Genomic DNA, 27,967 nt, shown 5'->3' with positions numbered 1-27,967 from the left:
TCTTCCTTCAGTACCCTTGGTTCTTGATCATGTAGATGAATGTCAACCAATTCTTTTTGGTACAGTCAGTGTGTATCCTTCTTATCTACTTTTGATGCTTCCTGCATCAGTCAATATTTTGCCCATATGACCATTCAATAGTGCAGTGTAATGCTTGAATTTTTTTTCTTGACTTCTTTCAGTTTAAGATATGCTAAGCATGCTGTTTATTTTTGGCTTTATACCTCTATCCCTTTGAATGTTTAATTATAATATTTTACTTTGTCTTCTCAAGCTGCCCTTTGAAATTTTCTGTTTAGCTCTTTGATGTCATCATTTCTTCCATTTTCTTTAGCTGCTGCACCATTAAGAGCAAGTTTCAGAGATTCTTTTGACATCCACTTGACCTTTCCTTTCTTTCTTGTCTCCTAATGATCTTTTGATTTCTTCACGTATGATGTTCTTGATGTCATCCCACAGCTCACCACGTCTTCTATCATTAGTGTTCAATGCATCCCGTCTGTTTTTGAGATGCTCTTGTGAGCTTAGGGAGCATTGTCCTTGATATCATATTCAAGTAGAATTCTGACGAAGATTTTACAAGAGTGGAACAAGGATGTGGCACAAGGAATATCACTGTGGTTGGCACATGGGTTGTGTTACTAAGCAGAGAATATCAGAAACACATTTACTTGTGTTTTATTGACAATACAAAGACATTCAACTATGTGGATAACAAACGATTGGTAGCCTTGAGAAGAATGTGAACTCAAGAACATGTAATTGTGCTCATGTAGAACCTGTACATAGATTAAGGGGCAGTTGTGTGAACAGAACAAGAGAATACCGCATGGTTCAAAATCAAGAAAGGTGTGTGCCAGGTAGCCTCTCATCACACCTATTAAATCTGTAGATTGAGCAAATCATCTGAGAAACTGAATTATATGAGGAATGTGGTATGAAGACTGGTGGAAGGCTTATTTATCAAGCTTGCTTGTTGAAAATAAGGAGGATTTAAAGTACTTGGTTATGCAGATCAAGGATTGTAAATCAAGGAAGATGAAGGGTTACAACTCATTGTAAAGAAAAACAAAACCCTCCTAACTGAACCTATAGGTAACATCATAATAAACAGAGAAGACTGAACTTGTCAAGGACTTGGTCTTGTTTGGATCCACAATCAATGCTACGGAAGTAGCAATCAAGCGATCAGATGACACTTTATATAGGGTCAATCTGCACTATAAGACCACTTTAAAGTGTTGAAAAGTAAGGATGTTACTTTGCGGAGGAGGTATCTCTGACCCAAGCCATGGTATTTTCAATTGCCTCATGCGTGTGAAACTGGGACCTTGAATAAACAAGGTGGAAGAAGAATCAATGTATTTAAATTATGATGCTGGCCAAGAATGGTGAAAGTGCCACTGTGGACTATCAAACAGACAGTCAAGGCCGTCTCTGAAGAACGACAGCCAGAAGGCAATACTGTTTCACGTACTTTGGGCATGTTGTCAGGAGAGACTAATCCCTGGAGATGGACATCATGCTTGGTAAAGTAGAGGGGCAGGGAAACAGAGTAAAACCCTCACCAGGAAGATTAACACAGGGGCTGCAATAATGGATTCAAACACAAGAACAATGGTAAGGAGGGCAAAGGTCGGGTAGTATTTCCTGCTATTGTACACAGGGTCGCTAAGAGTTGGAACAGATGGGAAGGCAGCTAACAACAGCAAACAGCAGTAACCCTACTAAGCAGTTACAGTCACAGAATCCCACAAGAGCAGCTCTACTTGTCCTATGAAGTCACTCTGACCAGACTCAACTCCATGGCAGTGAGTGTGGTTTGGGTTTTTGACAACCACATCAGAATGATTAATGATAGAAGAACAGGAAAAACCAAGAAAGCCAATCCAGGAACTGAAGCAAAGCATAAGATAAATACTCTTAAGAATATTGGCATTTATGGTTAACACTTTTTTCTTTATTAATAAAGCATTTTAGTTAAAAAATACCTTTTAATTTACTGAAAACTTGTTGTATATTTTATCATTTTACACTTACTGCAAATCTGAGAGGAGAAAAATAGAGACACACACCTATACACATATCTATACACACATATACATGTATGGAACTACAAATGTTATATACATTGTCTATTAAGTAAATAAAATGTGAAGAGTTATGAGGGGCAGGGTGATAACTTCTCAGTCTTGAGATTGTGAAACCAGAGTACTGCTTTATTTTACCACGGTTAAATGTGTATATCCTAACAGAGAATCTAAAACTCATCACAATTTATTAAACCACTTATTACCCTGCTTAAATGTGATTCATACTTATTAGGCTGGCAAGCTCTGACTATTATCCACTTACAGCTTAACAGAAACGCTCTCAATCTTCAAACTAATTTTGCGAGTCCCAGCGTATTTCCTATGATAATTAAATTCTATTGCATTGTGACGAACACTAAAAACTGGGAGCAAGTTTAGTAACACTCACCTCTTTTTGACGGTACTTAATAGCTAATTTTAATCTTGCGAGATCATTCCCACTTTGTTCTTCTATCAGACTATTGTCATCTCGGTAATTAAGAATAATTTCCAGTTCCCGGGAACTTCTTGTCTGATCCAGAAGGTCCTTAGCAAACTGTTTGCACTGCCTTGACAGCTCCTCATACTCCGACTTGAATTCGTTTTCCACCTTGCTCAGTTCCTGCAGCTCCCAGCTTAGCTGAAAGGCAGTCAGGAAAGGGTCTTCGCTGGACAGCGCGATGAGCGAAGGGCTCGCCAAAGCCTTGTAGATGTTGAGTCTGGAGCGGGAGTGGCGAAGACTGTCCACATCGGAGCTGGACACGCATTCAACACAGTTACAACGGACCTCGTGGGGCCGGGGCACCGACACTCCTTTCTGTACTAGGAGCTTTATTATCTCGTAATTATTGGTATGCGCTGCCAGAATAATGGGCGTGATGTCTGGAGTGAATTCCGAGAACTGCTTATCCAGGAGTATGGGAGGCACCTGGGAGAGAGAACAAGGCAGAGGTTGTGAGCATTCATCCATGGGTTCGAGTTTCTGACGTTCAAACAGCATTCTATAGTAATGTTGGACAAGGGTCATAAATCTTTTACCAGGTTTTTGCAGAGAAAGCTGACCATTTCCTTTTTAAAAATACAAAGTAAATCAGAGGAAAAATGCTTTCCCACTGTGATGGCGTGTTTTTCTGTCTTTCACCTGGAGGATGACAGTGTACTAGATCTTCAAATAAGTGGCTATGGAAACTCTTAATTCAAGTTTTTGAGCTTTTATCCCCCCTGTAAATTGGTTCCTTCTAACTTATTTTCTAGCAATTCTTTGCCTTTCTTTCCCAGAGATGTGGGAAAGAAATGAAGAAATATACTTAGAAGTTAATGACTAATTTTAACCCAAGATCTCCCTCTGCAAGCTGAGTCTCTGAATTCCTTCATCTGTCCCTCCCTCCCCACCTCCTGCATGGAGGTCCACCTTCTGCATGCCCACCATCAAACCTACTGACTGAAAATGGCAGCGCCATATAAGTGAACAGCCTCAAGTATAACAAGGCATCAGGGGTGATGTGCTGGGCTGCTGACCACATTATCAGCTGTTCAAACCCACTAACCCTTCTGAGGGAGAAATAGGACACTTCCTGCTTTTGTAAAGACTGACAGCCTTAGATACCCAAAGCGTCAGTGCTACCCTGCCCTGCAAGGTCTCTATAAGGTGGAATCCACTAGATCAGTTGTTCTCAACCTGTGGGTCGCAACCCCTTTGAGGATTGAACGACCCTTTCCCAGGGGTTGTCTGATTCATAACATTAGCAAAATTGCAGTTGTGAAGTAGCAGTGAAAATAAATGTACAGTTGGGGGAGGGGGTCACCACACATAAGGAACTGTATTGAAGGGTCGTAGCATTAGGCAGGTTGAGAATCACTGCACTAGACGGTGGTGAGTGACAGCCTCATCTTTTGGTGCTCATCTATCCCTTTCTGTTACTTTCCCTGTAGACGAGCGATGTTCTGATAACAGCATTGTTTTATTAGTAATAACCGCTAACCTCAACTCAAGCCACTCGTGTGTTTAAGCACTGTTCCATCTGGGTTGCACTCTAAGGATGGTAATAATGAAAACAATAATAGCCACTATTTATTGAGATGGTGTGAGGTAGATGAAACTTCACATTTTATGGTTCAAATTTTACAGAAGTGGTAAATTTGCTTTTGAATGGAAGGCATCCAATCGGCATTGAGGAACCCCTGGCAAGCCCCGCAGCCTGCCCCATGGTGCATTACCATGGTGGGGGGCTGAGAATTTCTCCCCACTGGCTCACAGTCATAGAGGAGTCCACGAACAACAAGTGCTTTGTAAGAACAAGAGTCAGTAGGCAGAGTTGCAAAAATGATGCTGTGAGCAACAATGAACTATGCTTCTGATAGGATGTGCCACAACCCATAAAAGGTTAAACAACAAATCAGCCATAGAAAAAACAATAATAATCCCAAAAAGATGCCATTTTGCTATATTGACTAGGAGTGAAATCTCTAAAGTTGATTATATGACTTAAATGTTTTAAATTGACCTGCCAATGTGGAATATCCATTTACTCTTTAAATACCACCATATGGAGGTTAAAGAGATAAAATGATCTCTTAACAAGCTATTTCAAACCATATACAGCCATTGTGGCACAAGCATAAGGATACATGGAATTGAACTGAGATTTGCCAAAGAGGTGTCTACTTTTGTGGGCAATTGATTTTAACAAGGGTGCCAAGGCCATTCATGGAGAAAAGAATAATCAACAAATGATTCTATGAAAATTAGATATTCTTATGCAAAAAAATGCAGTTGAACTCTTACCTCACATCACATATAGAAAAAATAACTTAAATGGACCAGAGACTTAAATGTAAGAATTAAATATTTTTAAAGCCATAGAAACTGCATTGAGTTAAATCTTTAAAACCTTATCAATAGATTCTTAAATATAGCACAAAAAAGTTATAGCAAAAATAAATCACTAAATTGGACTTCCTCAAATTTTAAAAACCAACAAACCCCTTCTCTATATCAAAAGACATTATGAGAAACGAGAGAAGATGGTCTACAAAAAGAAAAAAATCTTTTATTTTTTTGGAGAAAACATTTTAGAATCATAGATCTGATAAGAATCTCATATTGAGAGCATATTTAAAGAACTCTTACAACAAAATAACTCATGGACACCACCATTTTAAAATGGACCAAGGCATAGACTTTTCTCCCAAGAAAATACGTATGAGTTGTCAACCAGCTCATGAAAAAATGTTCAACACTTTAGTCATTAGGGGAAATGCAAACCCAAATCAAATTGACACACCACTTCACATACACTATTGTGTTTGCTGTTGAGTCCATTCAGGATCAGAGCAAGACTATGGGATTGAGTAGAACTGGCCAAGGGGGCGTACTGAGTCGTACTTTTAAAAATTATTATTATTGTTAACTTTTCCTTGTGAACTGGTTGAGGGGTTACAGAGGACCCCCTAAGTCTTATGGTCAACAATTCGTGCTCATTTGTTCCCACTCATCTACTGCAATTCCTTCTTGTGCCATCATTTCCCCCTTCTTCCCCAAGTCCCCGAACTTGGTTCTTGGGAAAATGCCACCCTTTTGATCTTAAAAGAGTTGGTTATTCTAATACTGAGGCGAGTTCAGTTTTAGGCTTGCAGAGTGACTAATGAACATTACTCATAACCCTGGGGTTCCATCCGTGTCTATCCTCTCAGGAAGCCTGGTCTTTTCTATGATTTAGGACTTTGCTCCACATTTTCTCCCAGTTTATCTGGGACCTTCTAACGTGATCTCCCTCAGACCAGTTGGAAGTGGTAGCCAGGCACCACCTAGATCTCCCGCTCTCCCGATGCTTTCCAGGTGTCTTTCCATGTTCACTCCTCTCCTTCCCAGGGCTGCAGAAAGACCAGTAGTGTCGACTCTAGTCTATGATCGCAGATGACATTGTATTTCCTCCCAAGGGGTGGCTAGAGGTTAATCACTACGTCACCGGGGCTCTTTCCCACGCACTAAAATCAATATAATTAGCAAAAAGGAATGCAAGTAAGGAAGCAGAGGAGGAAGGGAAGAAGGAATGAAGGAAAGAAAAGAGAGAAAGAGAAGGAGCAAGGAAGGAAATCGGAGCCGCACATTGCTGGGAGGATGTAAAATGGTTCCATTTCTGTGCAAAGAGTTGATCCTCAAATTTTAGATATCTTCTCTTTATAGATTCATTTCCTGGCAACCAGCTGGACAAAGATCATTAAACGTTAGGAACCATATGGCCTTAGGTGGACTACACACGAGACTCTATCAGGACACTGGCCAATCAGCCTAGGTAGCAAACACTAGTGTTTATTTAGAAACAGGAAAACTGGCTTTGGTTACTGTACAATTTCCTTTCAAAATAACAGCCACACAAGAAGAGATTTCAAAAACTAATTCTGTTATCAGTTTTACACTTGCATTTTTCTGTACATAAAAGTTTGTTCTCTTCTTTTTATTAATGAAGATCCTTAAGGACCCAGGGAATCCTCTTTTATGTTATTCTCTATACTACAATAGTATCATAGTTATTCTTTTAAATGTTTTCATTTATTTAACCTACAGTGAGGTTGGAAAGCATTTATGTAACAGTAAATGGCTTTATAGAGTATGAACATACAGAAGTGTCTGCAACTCAGATTGCATCTCTCTTGGCCTTCAGTCATTGTTTTGTTCTGATGTGGCCATAAATCAAGCTGCTATCACCAGGGATGACTTAAAACACTGTCTATAAGTGTAATCAGAGACTGCCCTCTTTTATATCAAGCTGTCTTTGTTCCTCATTATCACTTTGAAATATGCTTGTACACTTGGTAGCAACGATGTTACGTGCTATTGAATGGGCTCGACTTCATGTACAAAAGAACAAACTACTGCACAGCCCAGGGCAATTTCCATGATGGCTGGTAGATGTGAGTTTATCACAGAGCTTATTGTAGCACCTTCAACCCCAGGGGGCTCGTTCCAAGACTATATCAGACAATAGTCTCCTGTTATTCATGAAATTTTCATTGGTAATTTTTGAAAGTAGATTACCACACTTTTATCCTGGTCTGATTTAGCCTAGGTAGTAGAAATAGTTTTTGATATTGAAATTCTACATAGTATTTTGATTTATAGTTATTTATATGAAATCATTTATTTATTATTCTATTTTTAAGGATTTCCTGTTTGGAGCTATTGATTATTTTTCTTCACTATACATAAATGTCTTTGGACATACATATAGATGTGTAATTCATGAGTCAAATAGTTTCATAAGCAATTTTACTAATGTTCATGCCCATCAGCAAATATACTTAATATTTTAAAAGTTCATCATTCATTATGTTAAGAAATTAATAATAATTGTATTATTTTCATTATAGTCAAGGGGTGTTGAATTTTGTTTAAGGCCATTTTGCTTCAGTGGAGATAATCATGGAAAATTTTTTGTTAGGCCTAACAAGATGGAAACATATTCATTGATTTCTCACTATTTAAATACCCTGAATTTCTTGGTGGGGCGGGGGGCGGGGAATGGCTTGACATGAAATATTCTTACTGTGGCTAGAATCTTTAGATTTTTTTTAATGCTACATTACTAGCAAATGGGATAGATGTATAATCTGCACTGTGTTGTCTTTATCATGCTTAGATATTGATGCTACACTGGGAATATGAATGCTCTCCTTTTGGGGTAGACAAGGTGTATTTCTAAGTCTGCCTTTCAAGAAAGGAACTGTTGCCCACCTACAGAGTGTGCAGCTCGCTAATAGCTTACAACTGTCAACACCTTCAGTCTCTGCCTCAATTTGTGAGCCAAGTGAATTACACTCTCAGCAGGGTTTGTTCCCAGACAATGAATGATTTGGGAGGTGTTCTAAGAGCCTAGGCATTTCAGCAAACATGGGTAAATTTTAGTTCTCGAGTTTCCTTTGTAGGTCTAGTGGATACTTTAGTCAAGTCGGCATCATGATATGATAACTTCTTCTGAATCTAGTTTCCTTTCCTTTCCTTTCCAGGTTGTTATTCCCTCGGGACTCTTTTGTCCACTCATCTTAGGATCTTAAACTATGGTTCCTCCATTCTAAACGTCTTGGAAAAAATTCAAGTAGCTCTGAAATTATCTGGTCTTGAATGTTCAAAATTGCCCCCATCTAACTTATACCTGGTATTTTAAAATTTAAATTATTCATTAATTATTCCTATGTATCATACAAGGGATTGCTAAAAGTTTATGGGACGTGGGTATTTAGAAAAAAAAAACTGTGCATTGATTTCAATTTTTTTGCACCAATGTGAACTCATATAATTTTGTTTTAGCAAATCTGACCAAGCCCAAACGTGAAGCACTAACAGGATGTGGCTTCAGTTTGCCCAAAAAAGCCTCTATTAGAGCAATGGGAAGCCTCCTAAATTGTAGCAAAACTGGGCATTAAATTTATAGTGAAATTTAAGTGGAAGAATGGTGACATCACTGACACTTGACAGCTTATGGGGATAAAGCCTCAATAAAAGCATCAGCTGACAAATTGAAAACTTGTTCAAAGAAGGGATGAGATGAGATGCTGTTGAAGATGAAGCCCACAGTGGCAGAACATCCATATCAATTTGCAAGGAAACAATCTTGTCTGTGTCCTAACTGAAGTAGATTAACCACAGCAGAAACAACAGCCAACACCGCAGACATCTCAATTGGTTGAGCTCGTATTATTTTGACTAAAAAATTAAAACTGAACAAGCTTCCCACTCCATGGGCGCCCAAACTGCTGTGCTCAAATCAGCTGCAGGCAAGAGCAGAATTTTCTATGGAAATTTTAAATAAGTTGATCAAAATCCGGAAGCATTTCTAGGAAGAATTGTAACAGATGGTGAAACGTGGCTTTTCCACTATTAATCTGAAGATAAAGCAGTGTCAAAAACTACCTACCATGAGAAGGAAGTGGTCCAGCCAAGCAGAGTGGGCAAGAGCGAAATGATGGCAATCATGTTTTGAGTAGTCCCGGTGGTATAGTAGTTACACGATGAACTGCCACTTTCATGGTCGGCAGTTCAAAACCACGAGCATCTCCAGGGGAGAAAAACTGGGCTTTCTACTCCCGTAAATAGTTACACTGTGAGTCACCATTGACTGGATGGCGGTGAGTTTGGTTGGTTTGGAAAGTATTATGCTTGCTGACTTTCTGGAGGGCCAAAGAGTAGTAGCATCTGCTTCTTACGAGAGTGCTCTGTGAAAGTTCATCAAAGCTACATTTAAAAAAAATGTCCGGGAGAGCTTTACCAGAGAGTCCTTCTCCGCCACATCATATTCCTGCTCAATCAACTCATCATAGAAGGGCAACTATGTGAAAGTTTTGAAGGGAAAAATTGGACATCCACCTTATAGTCCTGATTTGGCTCCTACTGACTTCTTGCTGCTGTCTAATCTTAAAAAATTCTTAAAGGGCACCTATTTTTCTTCAGTTATTAATGTAAAAAAGAATGTATTGATATGATTAAATTCCCAGGACTAAATGACTGGTACCATTGTTTGCAAAATATCTTGAACCTGATAGTGTTTATGTTGAGAAATAGAGTTTCCAGTTTTATTATCTTTTAATTACATTTTAAAAATTAACTTTTAAGCATCCTCTTGCACAAATATTACTCTGCTCAGTCTCTCTACCCTTAGTGGAATTAATTTTTGTAAATTGAATTTGCCTAGTAAGTTATTTAGTTCACTGAGGTTCATGTAGAAAAACAAATCATAAATTTTTATTTAAGTATTCAGGGACGGCTGGGCTCACATGATCTAAGTGAGGAAGATACTAGATGATGAAGCAAGCACTGGATCATTCGTAGTTAATCGAAGACCAACACAAAGGTAGGGAAATACACATTTTTTCCTGCTTTGTAGGTTAAAATATATATACTGAATTGGACAGGGGAAGAAGAGGGCAAAAAAGAGAAAGAGCAAATAAAGTTCAAAGGTTTCATTCACATTACACAGCATTGAAAGGAAACAAAGCAGTAGTAAGAAAAAAGTGGGGAACAGACTATGGTTACTATGTGGTTGTAAGTAGGTGCCATCAGGTCAGTTTGACGCACAGTGACTCTGTACAACACGGAATGAGACGCTGCCCAGTCCTGCACCATCCTTGCAATTGTTCTTATGTTTGAGTCCATTGTTGCAGCTACTGTGTCCATCCATGTGGTCCAGGGCCTCCCTCTTTTTCACAGCCCTTCCAATTTATCAAGCATCATGTCCTTCTTCAGGGACTGATCGCTCCTGATAACACGTTCAAAATACATGAGATGAAGTCTCACCATCCTTGCCTGGGACAGCGGTTCTCAACCTGTGGGTCATGACCCCTTTGGGGTTCAATGACCCTTTCACAGGGGTCGCACATTTCCTAACAGTAGCAAAATTATGAAGTAGCAACGAAAATAATTTTATGGTTGGGGGTCACCACAACATGAACTGTATTAAAGGGTTGCAGTATTAGGAAGGTTGAGAACCACTGTTCTAAGTGGGGTAGTGTGGCTGAATTTCTTCCATGACTGATCTTTTTGTTCTTTTGGCAGTCCATAGTCCTTTCAATATTCTTAACCAACAACATAGTTCAAAAACTTCCATTTTTCTTCATCTTCCCTTATTCAGTGTCCAATTTTCACGTGCATAGGAGGCAAGGTTAGCAGTCTGAAACTATCATCCACTCCATGGAGAAAGATGAGGTTTTCTACTTCCAAAGCGTTAGTCTTAGAAACCCACAGAAGCAGTTGTACCATGTCCTACAGGGTAACTATGAGTCGGAATCAACTCAATGGCTGTGAGATGGTTACTAGGGGTGCTATTAATATAAGATACAAATCATCCCAAATAGCAAGAAAAATAGCTATCATACGTTCCTACAATTTTACTCTCCCACTTCCAAGATGACACTTTCCAAAACACATGTCTCTTCCGATACATTTATTTTCCTTAAAACTGTACCATGGATTATAATCACTGTGATTGAATCAGTAATTCATGCATACATTAAAGCAGTAAATATGAATTGAAACTGTTTTCTAGTAACTGTGTTTGAACCTGAGAATTAAGAAAAATATCAGTGAAACGGTCTATAATCTCAAGGAGATATGAAAGGAATCTAACAGGAAGCAGAAGCAAACATTCTACCTCTCTGAAGCACATCGAATCAAATGTCTACTGTGGTTGTTAGCTGCCTTTGAGTTGGTTCTGACCGATGGTGACCCTTTGTACAACAGAACTAAACAATGCTCAGTCCTATGAATATGCATGATTGTTCCTCGTTTGAGCCCATGGGTGCAGCCACTATGTCAATGCATCTTTTCAAGGTTACATATCTTTTTTGCTGTCCCTCTACTTTACCTATCATGCAAAAGATAGGAAAGAAAGAAAAGATCAAATTGCATGTCAGAAGAGACTCTGAAACTTGCTGAAAGTCAGAGAAGAGCTATGGCAAATGGGGGAAAAAAACGAACTCAAGAGTTGAACAGAAAATTTCAAAGGCAGCTAAAGAAGACAAAGTTGAATACTATAACGAAATGTGCAAAGACAGAATTAGAAAATTAAAAAGGACCAATGTGTTCAGTATATCTGAAGCTTAAAGCAAACTCAAATAATTCAAACGCTAACTTTTAAGATTGAAAGATTCCCTGGGCAAAATATTAAGTGATGCAGGAAGCATCAAAAATAGAAAAAGAATTCAAAGTCACTGTACCAGAAAGAACTAGCTGACATTCTACTTCAGAAGGTGGCATATGAGCAAGAACCAATGGTATTGACGGAAGAAGTTCAAGCTTCCAAAAACAAGACTAAGAAATGTATGAAATACCAACTGAAATGTTTCAACAGTTGATGAAGCACTGGAAGTACTTTCCCTTCTATGCCAGGAAATTTGGAAGACAGCTACTTGGCCAACTGACTGGAAAAGATCCATATTTGTATCCATTTCGAAGAATGGTGAACCAATATATTGCTCATATTATAGAACATCATCACTGATATCCATTGAAAGTAAAAGTGTGCTGAAGAGCATACAATAGTTGTTTCAGCAGTACATTGACTTTAACAAAGAGCTTCCAGAGGTTCGGGCTGGCTTCTGAAGAGGACATGGAGCAAGGGATGTCATTGCTGTTATCAGATGGATCTTGGCTCAAGAAGAGACAAACAGAAAGATATTTACTTGTGTTTTGTTGACTATGCCATGGCATTCCATTGCATGGGCCAGAATAAACCATGAGTAGCCTCGAGAAAAATGAGAATTCCAGAACACTTCATTGTGCTCATTTCAAGTTCGTGCATGGATCAAGAAGCAGTTACATAACCAGAACAAGGGGTGATAGCATGGTTTACAACTAGGAAAGGTATGTGTCAGGATTGTATCCTCTTACCATACTTACTCAATCTGTATGCTCAGCAAAGCCCCAGAGAAGCTGGACTCTGATAAAGAATGTGGCTTTGGGAGGAGAGAAAACTTATTAACAACCTGTGATATGCAGATGACACAACCTTGCTTGCTTAAAGTGAGGACTTGAAGCGCTTGCTGATGAAGATCAAAGACTGCAGCCTTCAGGAAGGATTACAAGTCCCACAAGCTATTATGAGTGAGTGAATCATGCAAATGCTGAAAAGTGTTCAAGAGCTAAAAATATTGTGAGACCTATTGCTGTCAGTTCAGCAGAAGCTTAGAGGGTTTTTTAATGATGAGCATACTGTGTTCAGAGAAGAGTGGTTACCTGTTTCTAATACATCAAACACAATGATTATTGTCTACTTGGCCAACCTCTAAAGGAATTGGATCCTATTCCTACAGTGAAAAGATGGTTAAAGATGCATCACACAGCCAATGAGACTTGAATAAATGCAAAGAATGTCAAATGAGGACACCAATTCAGAAGAAACATGGGGATATCATAAATGATAATCTTATTGCTTTTGTCAAGTACTGCTTAATATGTTTTCATTAAAACTCATGCCTATAACATAATCTAGTTTTGTATAGCTTTTTATGTTATTATTTAAGTACTCACTGTATGAAATAATAAATTACCTTTCGGAATGCATTTTATTTTATTTAAAATGGTCGTTGAGACAGAAAACCAGTTGTTAAATTATTTGAATCCCACCACTGGCTGTAATTCTAAGAATGATTAGTTTGTTCACAGTGCTGGTAGTCCACAAGAATATATTCAATATTTTATTTTATCAACATCACAGTTTGAAAACATTAATTTCCTCACCTTCCCTTTTTGCATTATTCAACTACCACATGCTAATGAAGTGCTAGACAACATAATGTGTGCCATAAAGTTGGTTCTTTCTGACTTAATAGCGACCCTACGTGATGGAGTGAAACTACCCCGAAGGGGTTACAGAAATGGAATCGTAGGATGTCCCTCCTGAGCAGCCACCGGTGGTCTGAATCCCCAGTCGTACTTAACCACTGCACTACCAGGACTTCTTGAAAACAAATTGATAAACGAAAAACAAGTAACGTCAATTCCAGATTATATTGCCCCTATAGGGCCCAGTAGAACTGCCCTGTTGGGTGCTCTATGCTCTAATCCATGTGGAAGCAGGCTGCATCGTCCTTCTTCTGCAGAGCAGCTAGTGGATGCAAACTTCAGACCTTCTGATTAGTAGCCAAGTGATTCTCTATTGTGGCACCAGGGCTCCTTGAAACATGCTAGTGTCACATAAGCAACATATTTTTGAACTAATGATCAACATGCTATACCATATGTAAACTATAACAATGCTATCATAGAAAAAATCTGTGATTTCTATTATTGATGAAGACATAAAGATGAATAAAATTGATTTGGGTCCCCTATTCAGAATTTAAAATAGGTATATATTTTCCATTTAAGCATTAGCAAGAATGAAGGTTTACTTTTTGCCAGTGAGTGAACAGATACCTTAGAATTCTCCAGTTCATCCCTAAGTGAAGAAAGCCTTGGAGTGTGATTACAATAAATTGGAAGCTTGAAAGGAGAATTTTTACATGAAAGTACTAACCGCACAGCTGCCATACAGGAGAAACAATTGGAGTATTAGAAAGATTTTCTTGAAATAATTTTTAATTTTACAAAGTGCATTCATCTTTCCTCAATGATCAGATGTTTTTATCGTGTCATCGAGTAGCTTCTGACCCATGGCGACTTCAGACGTAGATGGTAGAGCTGCTCCACCAGGCTTTCAAGACTGTGACCATGAGTAAGTGGATCGTCAAGGATTGCTCTTTTCTATAAATCGTGAATTGGTGAAGGTTTACAAAGCAGTTCCGTTTTTCATTCAGTCATTTATACATAGTTGGTTTCAGCTCATTGGTTGCAATCCCCACAATGTAACCTCATTTATTCCTCCCTCTGTCCTGTTTTCCACCCCCTCCTTCTGTGTCAGGCTGGGTAGACTATAGAAACAAATTCATAGACACGCATATGTGTATAAGAAAATGTTTTATATAAAGAGTAATTGTATATTAAGAAAGTATCCCAACCCAGTCCAAGCCCATAAGTCCAATATTAGCCCATAGGTCGGAAACTGATCTATAATTCCTCTTCAGACTCACAAAACACATGCAATGATGCCAAATTCAGAACAATCACAGGCCAGTGGATAGAAATTCTTTGGATCCAGTAGTGGTGTAAGCATCGCAGCGCTGGCCGGGGGCTCCATGTGGCTTCTCCAGCTACGGGCACTAGTGTAATTCCATTGGCTTGTCAGTAGAGTGTCTCCAATGGAGTGAGTCAAGAGAGAAGTGTGTCTGCCTCCTCCAAGGAGGAAAATTTAGGAATTACCAGAATTCTCAGGAGAAGGCCATGCCCACCTAGAGGCCTCACTGGCTATGATCTTATTGACAGACTAGGCTCTGCCCCTTCACTCTTAATACTGGTGTCCCAAATTGACACCAGATTATGTAACTACCACACCTTCTTTTATAGCTTTTCTGAGTTTTGCCTTTGGGTAATTCTACTCTTTGGGTGTTAAATGGTTGATTATTTAGAGTAGTATACCTCCGTAGCGATGCTGTTCACCCTGTAGACATCTCTCTTCTATTGTTTACTGAAAATTGAGCTGTTGAGGTAAATTAATTTCCAGACCTGAAGGGAGACTAATGGTCCTGGTTTTAGGAGTTCCCCTAATTTATACAGCCAGTAAGCCTGTTCTTTTTTTTAATATCATTTTTTAATATCATTTTGAGTGTTCTACATTTTCTACCATTTTAATCTGAATCTTCTAATGTGATTCCATGTAGGCTGTGTTATGCCAATTGACCTTGGGACCACTCTAGATTATGGTCCTGATTCTCTAGGCCAAGTGATGTATTTCCAAAAGGTGTTTGAGTATGCCCAAGAAGTTTCCATAACTTTACTATATGCGGGTACCCACCACATTCATGAGCATCTTTTCAGCAAAGGCAAACACCCATGTACAAATATCCCTGTTAACCACACAAATACACACTGAGTCCCTATCTCGTTTCCACATCCATTCAGTCTGTTTGTCCATTCATCTGTGCATCTTCTCATAGGTAACGGTTATTGCCAGATTTTGTATATAACATCATTTACGTCTGTTGGAGTACATAATGCTACTTTTCATCTCTTTGTGAGGTATCCCTGGGGGAGTTTGAAGTGCCAATACTCTGGCTAGCCATGCAGCGCAGAAGCACCTTTGTCACCTAGAGACTCCGGATTATGACTATTAATGTGCTAGATACCAATTCACAGAAGCAGATCACACTACACACACACACGCATGCCCACGCGCAACGGGAAAATTCTGGATGGTTGGGGAAAGATGCTAAAGACTTAACATATGAAAAACTAGATCCAAGAAGGATAAAAATGTAAGGATTAACATAAGGCTCAAAGTAAGAGAAATGTTTCTACTGTAAAGATATGTTGACCTTCTCATCAAATCTTCAACTAATATAGTGAAAACTAAAACATACAACTAGACAGAGCCGGGTGAAATCCTGCACGTCCAAGGCTTAAAATGAGAAGAAGGATGGATTAAGAGGAGCAGACATGTAGGTTACCTGAGTAGCAGTAGAAATCCAATAGAAAACTTCTACTATGTTCCCAAGGAGACCTGGTAGCACTCTGGTAAGCGTTAGTCTGCTAACCACAAGGTCAGCAGTTCCAACCCACCAGCCAATCCTCCAGAGAAAAACGATCACTACCCATAAAAATTTAGAGCCTCTGAAATCCACATAATGTTGATGACAGTCAGAATCAACTCAATGGAAAAGGGTTGGATTTGGATACATATTCCCAGTGATGAAAGTCTACCAGACAGTGTAATTCTATCAGCAATTATTAATAACTATGGATTGAGTGGTATCTACCCAAAAATATATGCTGGAATCATAACCCCTGTACCAGTAGAGGCGATCACATTGGAAATAAAGTTTTTCTTTGTTTTGTTAATTAGCTCCTATCACTGTAAACAAAAGGCCTAATTCACTATGCCCCCCAGGAAGCCTTGTCTTTCTCATAGAGCAGCAGATGAGTTTGAATCTGGAAATAAAGTTTTTCTTTGTTTTGTTAATTAGCTCCTATCACTGTAAACAAAAGGCCTAATTCACTATGCCCCCCAGGAAGCCTTGTCTTTCTCATAGAGCAGCAGATGAGTTTGAATCTCCAACCTTTCGGTTAGCAGTCCAGAAGCCCAACTGTCAGGTTGCTTCAGCCCCATCAGGTGGCGCCGGTGCCCTGGACGACAGCACCACTATCTCCTGGGTCTGCCATGTGCAACCAGTGCGAGTTCTGCTTCCACCTGGACTGCCACCTGCCAGCTATGTAGGACATGCCACGCAAGTTGTGGAGCCGTGTCCTCGGCCATGTGCTCCCTGACCTGAAGGAGAGCAGGAGCCTCAACCTGGGCTGAGTGGACACCACTCTAGTGGTGGCTAAGCTTTCGCCTGACAACCAAGGGAAATGTGGGCATGTCTTACTGGCCCTGTTCTGCAAGAGCCATGATTTCCCCTACACTCATTGGCTTTAACCTGGACAAGTCTGGTGGCATCCTTGACCTGACATTGATCCATGCCCAACTTCAGGAGAAGCTGCCCCACACACCCCTACAGCTCTCCTCCAGAGTTTTTCCAGGATGTGGGTCATGCATTCACACAGTTTAACAAGCTTATTCAACAAGGCCAAGGCCAATGTGTAGTCCATCATTAGCCTGCAGAGCTTCTTTGAGACACCAAGTTCTCCATTGTGCTGGTTGAGCTATCCCTACTGAGCCTACCTGGTCCTGGCCTGGGGCCGCCAGTGCTGCCTAGACACCCAGGGATGGCCTCTAAAGGAGGTGCCCCCATGGCCAGTCTGTCTGGCCTCTGCCCTGTCCTGTGCCCACCACTCCTCCTAGACCTGCCTGGCTCTCACTCCCTGCTGGCCTTGGTCCCCATGCTCCTTACAAGACAGTCTTTACTTCAGTGGGCCAGGCAGTTCCACCAGGGCTTCTAGCATTAATGTAGGGCACGTCTTATACTCAATCGAGTCTGAGCTATAAGAACCTGCCTGGATACAGTGACAAGAAGCACAAACTGGGGAAAACAGACTTCTCTGATAACAATGATGCAGATGAATTTAAAATTCCAGGAGCTCCAAGGATTGGTGACTACATGAAGGCGAATTAGACAAAGAAGGGGTTCTGCCTAGAGCCACACCTTATACCTCCTAAATGGTGAATAATGGTGAGCTATTTATTCATAAAAGCTACTCAATGATAATATTTTTAGGATAACACTAGCAGGGAATAAGATATCACTAAAAAGGTGATCCAAGAAGTCTACACCAAGCTTCCTATTCTGGTACTCACCCGTCAGAACCAAAGAGCCCCTGCAGTGTAACAGCCACTTGCACTACATCAGAAAACAGTATAGAGCGTACCACAACTAATTATTAAATGCATCACATTAAGGTAGATGAAAAAACACGAAACTTACTGAAAAAGAGCATCCAACCGGTGACTAGAATTCAATTTTGCAGTTTTAAACTCTTATCGAATCTATGGATTTGGTAAGTAAGGGTCAAAACTGAAGACTAAAGAACTACAATATCATTTTATCCTACCGAGTCTCTTAAAATACTACCAATTATCTTTATCTTATATCTGGGTCTTTTAATTATATGTCTTTTAATAAAGGGAGATCAGCCTATTTAAGCGAGTGTAATACTAATTATATTTTATCTGGGCTTCCATATTATTTTCCGCTTTTTATTTACTTTCTTAGTTCCCAATCCCAACTCCGTAAGAGCCCTGTTGCCATAGCGGCTGAGATCCACAGGGTGAGCATTAAACACCAAAAGCTGCACTGCCGGAACAATGCGGGGCTTTCGGATTCGGTGAAAATTACCATCTCAGAAACCATCTCACAAAGCTTCTCTATTTGTCAGCACCCAGTCTGTGGCAGTGAGTTTGGTGGTTTTGAGATTTTCAATCCTTTGTAGCTGAAAATGGCCAAGCTGGTGAGCACCTTGTCTCTGTATTTCAATTTTCCCATTTTCAAATGTGGAATAAGAGCCAGAAGGTCATTTGAAGTGAACTCTCAGAGGATGGTGGGGAAGACTGTATGTGAACAGACGTTGTAATCTCTACACATGGACTAACAGGCAGGGCTGAGTGTGCTGTAAAAAGCTTGTTAGGAGAAAGGACAGAAAACGCTCCTGTTTGGTTTTGTCCGATGCATTTGTTTCTCCTCTTATAAACACAGTTCCAATTATAGTGCTTGATTCATCTGAAAGGTAGAACAATAATTTCATGGTGAGCCTAGCTCCTGAATATGGATTTTCAAGTTAAAAACGTGTGTTTTATAGGCATGTACATATGTACCAATAGGGTTAGAAGTCTATGTACATATATTTATAGGTTAAGTATTAAGGTAGCAGACAGACATGGGGCCTCTACTCAAGTCCTCCCTCAATGCACGAACACTTTGTTCTGATAACCTGGCATTCTGTGATGCTCACCTCACACAATTGCTGAAGACAAAATGGGAGCATAAGCTCATGTGGGGAAGAAAGCTGATGGTGCTCAGCTATTACAAGACATAGCATCTGGGGTCTTTAAGGCTTGAGGCTAAATAAGTGGCCATCTAGCAGGGAAGCAACAAAGCCCACATTGAAGAAGCACATGAACTCCTGTGATCGCAAGGTGTCGATGGGATCAGGTATCAGGCATCAGAAGACCTAAAACAAACAACCATTTTGATGTGAATGCGGAGAGTCGGAATGGAGACCCAAAGTCCATCTGTAGACAATTGTACTTCCCCTCACAGAAAGGTCACAAGGAAGGGACAAGCCGCCAGAGTGCAGTATATCACCAACCAAACCAAACACACAACATTCCTCTACTTCTTTAGTGCATCCTTCCACCCCACCCCCACTGTCACACACACGCACACACACACACACAATCTTACAAATCCCACTAGACCAGAGCATATACACTGGTACAGACAAGAGCGCTCGACACACTAAATCTAGGACATTTAAACCCTTCATGACCAATAATGAGAGTAGTGATACCATAATGGTAGGGGGAGAAGGGGGAGGAAGGGGGAACTGATCACAATGATCAACGTTCAGCACTCCCTCAGGGGGATGAACAACAGAAACATGAGATGATGTAAAATATGAAAATAAAAATAATTTATAAATTATCAAGGGTTCATAAGGGTAGGATGGTGGGGGAGGGAAGGGAAAAGAGAGGCTCTGATACCAAAAGCTCAAGTAGAAATAAGATGTTTTGGAAATGATGATGGCAACATATATACAAATGTTCTTGATACAATTGATGTATGGATTGTTAAAAGAACTGTAAGAGCCCCCAATAAAATGATTTATTAAAATAAAAATAAAATGCTATTTTTCATTACTGACATTGAAACTGTTTGTGTGCAATAAGACATGGGTATCTTTCTTGCACATTATTATAGATATATCATCTACAGCTTGGAAAAAGTCTGAGTCAACTATATCTCAACTCCTGAGGTGACATTCAATAAATAGCAGGTTTAAATCACTACCAATTAATGCTGCTTTTAATCACTAAGGCAATTTTATTATTATCATTAGACCCTTGCCTAGCTTTTATTTCTGACTTTAATTTAAAAAACTATCTTTGTATAGGAGCCGGTTTCAAAGAGTTTTTGGAAAACTTGAATGCCAGATCATTAAAAATTCCCGCACTCTTTGAAGCCCGTTATGTCAACCGACAATGCATTAAAAGCATCTCAGTGCAATATTCCATGTCTTCAAAGAGTGGCACACAGACTAAGTTGAACGTTTATTTCGTGCCAACTAGGTTTTCACTGTGGACAGTGCTGCTCTTGTCTCGTCGGCGGAGAGGGTTGACCAGGGTCTCCTGTATGCACTCCAACGACCTTTGTTCTCCAAGTGACTGCTCTCTGGTTGGTGGCATGTCTGCTCACACAGTGGCTTAACTACTTGAGGGTTTGTGACTTGGGAGACGTTACTCAAGCTCCTGTAGCTTTAATTTCATTTGTAAAATGGAGAGAATGACCATCTCCACCACATAGTTATTGTAAGAATTAAAAGGAGTGATGAATATAAAGTCATTTCAGACACAGTTTTTGATAAAATATAAGATCATGATCTTTAGTACTCTTGCCATCACCACCGTTATTATTGGTGTTCTCTGATCTTTCCTTCTCAAGCTCATGCTCCAGGACCCTTTCCCCTTCCTCCCTGAAGCATTCCTCTTTCCCAGGGATTAGTCCTGTGTACTCCTCCATCCCTGTGGATATACTTCTTGGAGCGCATTGCCTGGCCTCACCATCATAACTACTCTCTACCGTAGTGGGTGACGTGCTGGGTGACTAAACGAGAGGTCTGTGGTTTGATAGCACCAGCCTGTGGGCAGGAGAAAGACAAGGCTTTGTACATCCATAAATAGTTGCAGTTTCGGGAAAACACACAGAGGCAGCCCTATCCTTATGCGTCAGAATCAACTCAAAGGCAATGAGAATTTGAGATTTGATTCACCTTCTCGTTCAGGTGTATTTCCATCATTTATTTAATATCAGCCAATCTTAAAAAGCTTTGAACACACAGCAATGAACAAAAACAAGAGAAGGGGGAGTCATGGTCTCTTCTTTCAACTTACATAATAGAAATGAGATATGTGCACACAAAACATAAATGGGAAGAATAAATTAAGCCACGCATGGATAACTGTCAGATGATAAAGGCCATACAAATACATAAATAGAGTCTGAGAACACAGAGACCACCAGGGGCAGTGGGAGATTCATTCTTATAACACACTCTTGACCTGGATGTCTTACTGACATGAGTACATTTAACAAGAAAGCTGATGGAAGCGAGGGAGCAAACCGTTTCTAATCCTAAATCCATGCCATTACTCAAGGAGAGGACAGAAGGTGCATAGCTCTTGAGGTTTCACAGATGCACAGGCTTAGAAGGTCTGGCCAATTTGATGGAAGAACAGTTTACAAGTGGAAGAATGGTAGGCATTGAGGTAGATAAAGTAGAAGGTGGGGTGTGGACAGTCCACAGCAATTTCTTTTAAGAACTGTGAATGGTATGAACTCTCCATTTGAGCTTTCAGAGAGAACTCTAAAAACTCACTTTTAACCATCCTAGCTCATAGTAACCCTACAGGAGACAGTCGAACTCACCATTCTTCAAGGGAGGACTCACTCTGCTGGTGAGGAGTGGCTGGTGGGTGGAGCTTCTGACCTTGCAATCAGTATCAGACCAGGAACCCTTCATACTACCCAGGGTCCTTTCCAGCAGAAGATCTGTCCTCACTGACCACCTTGAACTCGTACACTTTGGCTGTTGTTTTGAGACAGGAGTAAGGAGCTCCAGTCGCATTGTGGGAATCAGACTACTAAACGCCGTCAGTAGTTCAAACCCACCAGCCACTCAATGGGAGAACAATGTGGCTATCTGCTCCTGGAAAGCTTTATAGCCTTGAACCCTAGCGGGCAGTTCTACTCTGTTCTATAGGATAGCTATGTGTCAGAATCCATCCGGCGGTACTAGGTTAGGTAAGAGGAACTAGAATAGTTCCAAGATTAAATAATGACAACTGTGCAAAACAAGTGGTTTAGGTGATTCAGACCAACATAGTAGATGCTGGAAGATATGGTTTCTGACTAGATATACTCATATAAGAATATATGCTTATGAAAACAATGTTTTCATGCCCAAACACTTTCAGACCAACAGGCTTTTGATGGTGGTCATGGGTGGGAGGAGGGGAAAGGAAAGGAGAGGAGAACAGAGGAGAGGGGAGGGGATGAATGGGAAGGGGAAGAAGTGTGGGTGGGGCAGGGAGAGGACAAGCTATTGGAAGGCTCAGTCGGTAGTCTCTTAAATATTTAAATACACAATCTGAAATGTAAACCCATACATTATGCATAAGAAAAAAGACTTTTTAAAAAAGACTTCAGGTAATATTTTTATTTAAAATTTAAATATTATCATGGAGGAAAAGTTGAATGGGTTCATTTAACTTCCACAGATCCAGAATGTTTAGAGTCCACGATAATTCAAAATTCTGTTTCCTTATATCCCCTCTTGATCAGGCTTCATCAGAATCTATCATCCAGCTCTTCTGGTCTCATGGCAAGGGGCCAGTTGTTCAGAGAGCTAATTATCCATTGCCTCCTCCTATTCCTGACTTGCCTTCCTACTCTGTTGATCCAGGGGGGTAGAGAGCAATTATTGTGCCTCAGATGGGTACCTGCAGGCTTTTACTACCACTGTCACCACTAGTAAGTAGAATAGAGGCAGGAAGCATGCTCTTAGGCCATTTAACTATGATGTTCTAATAAACCATGACCTTAACTCTGAACCAAGGATTCAAGTTCCATGAGGTTTGGTTGTACATAAGTTGCCTCAGCAGCTACTCTTTTGCTGCTATTGCTGAAAATTCCACGTTTTCCCATTCTGGTTTTTACAGGTGCATAACATATAGACAGAAATTATAATAAGTGGCTATATAGGTATATGTTTATCATTAATAAACTTTTATCTATATAAAAATGTACATATGATTTTGTTCTGAGTCTTACATGCCTGATACCTAATCCAATAGACACCTCATGATCACACAGGCTGGTGGGCTTCTTCCATGTGGACTTTGTTGCTTCTCAGCTAGATGGCTCCTTGTTTATCTTCAAGCCTTTTGAGACCCCGGACACTATACCTTTTGATAGCCACGCACCCTCAGCTTTCTTTACCACATTTGCTTATGCATCCATTTTGTCTTCAGCGATCTTGTCAGGAAGGTGAGCATCACAGAATGCCGGATTGTTAGAACAAGGTGTTTCTGTATTGATGAAGTACTTGAGTTGAGGCCCAATGCCCATCTGCAACCTGAATTCTTAACATATAGTCCCAGAAGGAAATCATACCCAATGTAAATGTGAAGGGGCATGGAGTGGAGATGCAAAGCCCATCTGTAGATGATTAGACATCCCCTCACAGAAGGGTCACCAGGAAGAGATGAACCAGTCAGGATAGAGTACAGCACCAATGAAACAAACAACTTTCCTCTAGTTCCTTAATGCTTCCTCCCCTACACAATCATGACCTCAATTCTACCTTAAAAATCAGATTAATAGCCTACAAATGGGCTTTGGGCCTCTACTTTGCACGCCCCCCCCTCATTCACTATGGTAAGATTTTTTTGTTCTGATGATGCCTGATACCTGATCCCTTCAACATCTCGTGATCGCACAGGCTGGTGGGCTTCTTCCATGTGGGCTTTGTTGCCGCTGAGCTAGATGGCTGCTTGTTTAGCTTCAAGCCTTTAAGACTCCTGATGCTATATCTTTTGATAGCCTGACATCATCAGCTCTCTTCACCACATTTGCTTATTCACCCTCTTTGTCTTCAGCAGTTGTGTCAGGAAGGTGAGCATCATAGAACGGCAATTTAATAGAAGAAAGTATTCTTGCATTGAGGGAGTACTTGAGTTCCTCTAGTTCCTAAATGCTTCCTCCCACCCTCCCGACCCCCACTATCATCATCCTAATTCTACCTTGCAAGTCTGACTACACCAGCGGATGTACACTGGTACAGATAGGAACTGGAAACACAGGAAATCCAGGGCAGATGATCCCTTCAGGACCAGTGGTATGAGTGGCGATACCTGCAGAGTAGAGGGAGGATGTGTTGGGGAACCGATTACAAGGATCTGCATGTAACCTCCTCCCAGGGGGATGGAAAACAGAAAAGTGGGTGAAGGGAGACATCGGACAGGGCAAGGTATGACAAAATAATAATTTATAAATTATCAAGGGTTCATAATGGAGTGGGGAGAAGGGAGGGAGGGGAAAACGAGGAGCTGATACCAGGGGCTTAAGTGGAGAGCGAATATTTTGAGAATGATGAGGGAAATGAATGTACAAATGTGCTTTACACAATTGATGTATGTATGGACTGTGATAAGAGTTGTATGAGCCCCTAATTAAAAAAAAATCAGGTCAGACCAGACCATGAACACTGCTACAGAAAAGAGCCCACAAAACAGGGAATCCAGGATAGATAAACCCCTCAGGGCCAACAATGAGAGTAGAGATACCAGGAGAATTAGGGAAGGGTAGAGAGAGAAAGGGAGAACCGATCACAAGGATCAAAATATAACCGAGTTCAAGTAGGACAGACAACAGAAAAGTGTGTGAAGGGTGACAGAGGATGATGTAAGATATGAAAATAGCAATCTATAATTATCAAGTGTTCAAAGAGAGTGGGAAAGGCAGGGGGGAAATGAGGAGCTGATATAAAGGGCTCAAGTAGAAAGAAAATGCTTTGAAAATGATGATGGCAGTTTATGTACAAATGTGCTTGACATAATGGATGATTGTATGGATTGTAATAAGTTGTATGAGCCCCCAATAAAGTGATTTTAAAAAATAAAATATATATTAAATGAATTTTTCACAGAGTGAAATGCCTGGTTGTCCTGTGTCGACCTCCCCATCATTGCTGGTTGAGTCCACTGTCGCAGCTATTTTGTCCATCTCTTGTTGAGGTCTTCGCCTTTTTCACTAACCCTCTACCGAGGATGGTCCCCTTTTACCAACTCTGATTGCTTCTGATAACATGTCCAAATCAAATGAAACAAAGTCTCACCCTCCTTGCTTCTAAGGATCATTTCGACTACATGTTTTCCTAAAATAGAATGTGTATGTTTCCGGGTAACCCGTGGTAGGTTCAATATTCTTCTCCAAAACCCAACTTCAAAGACATTAATCATATTTTGGACTTCTTTAGCCGCTGTCCATCTTTCACATGCACATCAGGTTATTGGAAATGCCAGGGCTTGATTCAAGCATTAGTCTTCAAAGTGTTTTTGAGCACTTTACAGAAGTCTTGTGCAGCAGATTTGTCAATGAAATACTTTGATTTCTGGACAGCTGCTCTGTGGGTTGACTGTGAATCCAAATAGGATGAAATCCTTGCGAGTTCAGTATTTTTCTCTAATTGAACACCAAGGGTCTACATAATGCAATGGCACCAGTGTGGGTGTGGGGGGTGGGTGGAAGGGTTACCATAAAGACTTCAATTTTGTTGGAATCTAATTGATACCTAAGAATAGATTGGCATTCATAGTGAGTGAAGAAATGAACATACAAAATCCCAATCTCTATCTGTCAGAACTACATAGGAAATAAGCCTCTATCCATAACAGACAGACAGAGAGGACCTGGTCACCACAGAGTGTTCTGACGAGCTGGCTACAGAAGATCAAAATGATAAAACGGAATTGAATGATTAAAGCCTCGTTAGTTGATCCCCCCTCCCCTCTGATGTATGTTGGTCTGATCTTGTTTTCAAAATTTTCTTAATTTTTTTGTTTGCCAATATTGGGGTTTGTCTCCAACGTATTTTGTCATTGAGGTTATACCCTCTTGAATTTTTGTAATGATTTTATGTTTTTCAGTATATGAAACCAAGGATTAATGAACCAATAGGGTCAACAGTAGAATAGGGGTTTCTGAGGGACCCAGTGAGGGTGGGGGCGGTACAAGGGAGCCGATGTCAAGGAGTTCCAGAAAGAAGAGAGCGTTTTGAAACTGACTGAGGTAGCAATTGTACAGCACTGCGTGATATGGCTCAACTACGGAACAATATGCTGTCTGTATTAGCTCCTGATAAGATGGTTTGGGGAAACAGTAACAGTTCCACATATGAAACATTATTTTTTTCTAAAAGACACAAATATAGCATTGAGAGTTAATAGGGAATTTGTCTCTGTTAGTGGTCACAGGAGGGGATAGGAGGGGTGATTTCATGATTTACTTTTTGACTTATAGTGACCCAAGTTTAACTCACAGCCAGTGCACCTCCTGAGCAGCTTCCTTCCATGAGTCAGTGGACTCTTACATCTTGCTATGGCGTTGGACAGATTCCACTAGTCCTTGAAAACTGAAACTAAGAAGAAAGGCCTGGCACTCTTCTTCAACCACTCAGCCAACGAAAACCCCGTGGGTTACAACTGCCTAATCCCACACCTTGTCTTTGAAGACGGACAGCCAGAATTTTCCTTGGAAGCAAGGATGTTGAGACTTTGTCCACATACTTTGGACAGGTTGTCAGGAGAGATCAGTTCCAGGAGAAGGGAGGGCATCATGCTTGGTCAAGTAGCAGGGCACTAAAAAAGGAAGACTTGGGGCAAGATGGATTGATACAGTGACTTCAACATAACCGGGCAGTGTTTCATTTCCTTCTATTGTACATTCTATGCACTGAAACTGACCCCACATCCCCTAACAACAACCTACCATCCATCACGTGAAAGGTGCCAGGCCGGATATCACGTGACTCAGTCACGCGTGGGGCCACCCCACAGAAACTCGCAACAGCGTCATAGGTATGAGCAAACCAGAGGAACACAAGCTCCACTGAGAAGAATTACGGAATTTTTATAATGAGGATAGCAATATACCCTGCCAATATCAAATAACGGACTGACTGGTCAGTATCCCAAGAGGCAAGGCCGTAGCAATTCAGTCTTTTAGGGTTACAAATAAAGCTGTAAACTTAAGAGCGAAACCATCTCTGTGAAAGTCTCCCCTGAGAGCGCATGAAAATAGCTTCAATCGCAGTTGGAAACAATTCTCGGCGTTGCCCCTGTGAAGCTGATGAGGAGAGACGGGTGGGAAGTCATGTCAGCAGAGTAGCGGCTGTCTACTCAGCCACGTGGTGGAATCACAGCTTCTCCATCTACAAAAAGGAAACTATCACCTGCTTGCTTTGTTCACGTGATGCTGAGACGTACAGGCTTTGGGATTGTTTCTCCCACTGAGTGCCTTTCAGTGGATAGACCTAATTTTAAGAATGAAGGACTGCAGCAATATATCACCTACACAGCCAACAGCTAATGGATTTCCCAACTTCTGTTGTCTTGTGCCAGAATAATATATTAGGCTGAGTGGAAAGGCAGCATTTTACCAGAGGGGAAAATGCACTGGGGATTAATTTCTCAACTTTCATCTCCCAAATAAACCACACAGAAAGAGCTGGTCACAGCAGACTGCCACGGTGGTTATGCATTGAACAATAACTTTTACTTTGTGTTTGCTTTTTGGATCAGATTTATAATGAGTGGAATAAACTTCAAAGATCACAGGTTTTACCCTGTCTCATTTTAGTAGAAGTGTGATTTTAAGGCACCATGATACTACGAGTTTCGATAACATTTGTCAGACTTTACTTTCTTGTATTAACTGATGTACGTGAATCTGTTACAAGTCATTTAGTTCATTACTGAGTAAAATGTCACTCGAGATGCAAACGAAAACACGACTAACCGCCCTGAAAAATCTTACTTTATTTCCTTTTTATATCACCATACATTGGCATGACTAATATATAAGTTCATGCCAGATGT

The 27,967-nt window shown here is 40.5% G+C and overlaps 1 protein-coding gene across 6 annotated transcripts in view; it reads right to left on the bottom strand.

Annotated features, from left to right (window-relative positions):
- TRPC4 (transient receptor potential cation channel subfamily C member 4) overlaps nucleotides 1-27,967 on the bottom strand; it is a 161,689-nt gene that overhangs the window by 114,767 nt on the left and 18,955 nt on the right. For 5 of the 6 annotated variants that reach the window (XM_075563603.1, XM_075563604.1, XM_075563605.1 and 2 more), the window contains exon 2: nucleotides 2,482-3,000. The exons of the other annotated variant lie outside the window; for it this stretch is intronic. In XM_075563603.1, coding sequence (XP_075419718.1) covers nucleotides 2,482-3,000 — 519 coding nt within the window. The remainder of the gene's footprint in view (nucleotides 1-2,481; nucleotides 3,001-27,967) is intronic. 6 annotated transcript variants of the gene reach the window in all.

Source organism: Tenrec ecaudatus, chromosome 11 (assembly GCF_050624435.1).
Source record: "Tenrec ecaudatus isolate mTenEca1 chromosome 11, mTenEca1.hap1, whole genome shotgun sequence".
Lineage (NCBI taxonomy): Eukaryota > Metazoa > Chordata > Mammalia > Afrosoricida > Tenrecidae > Tenrec > Tenrec ecaudatus.
This window is presented reverse-complemented; position numbering and strand designations above follow the sequence as displayed.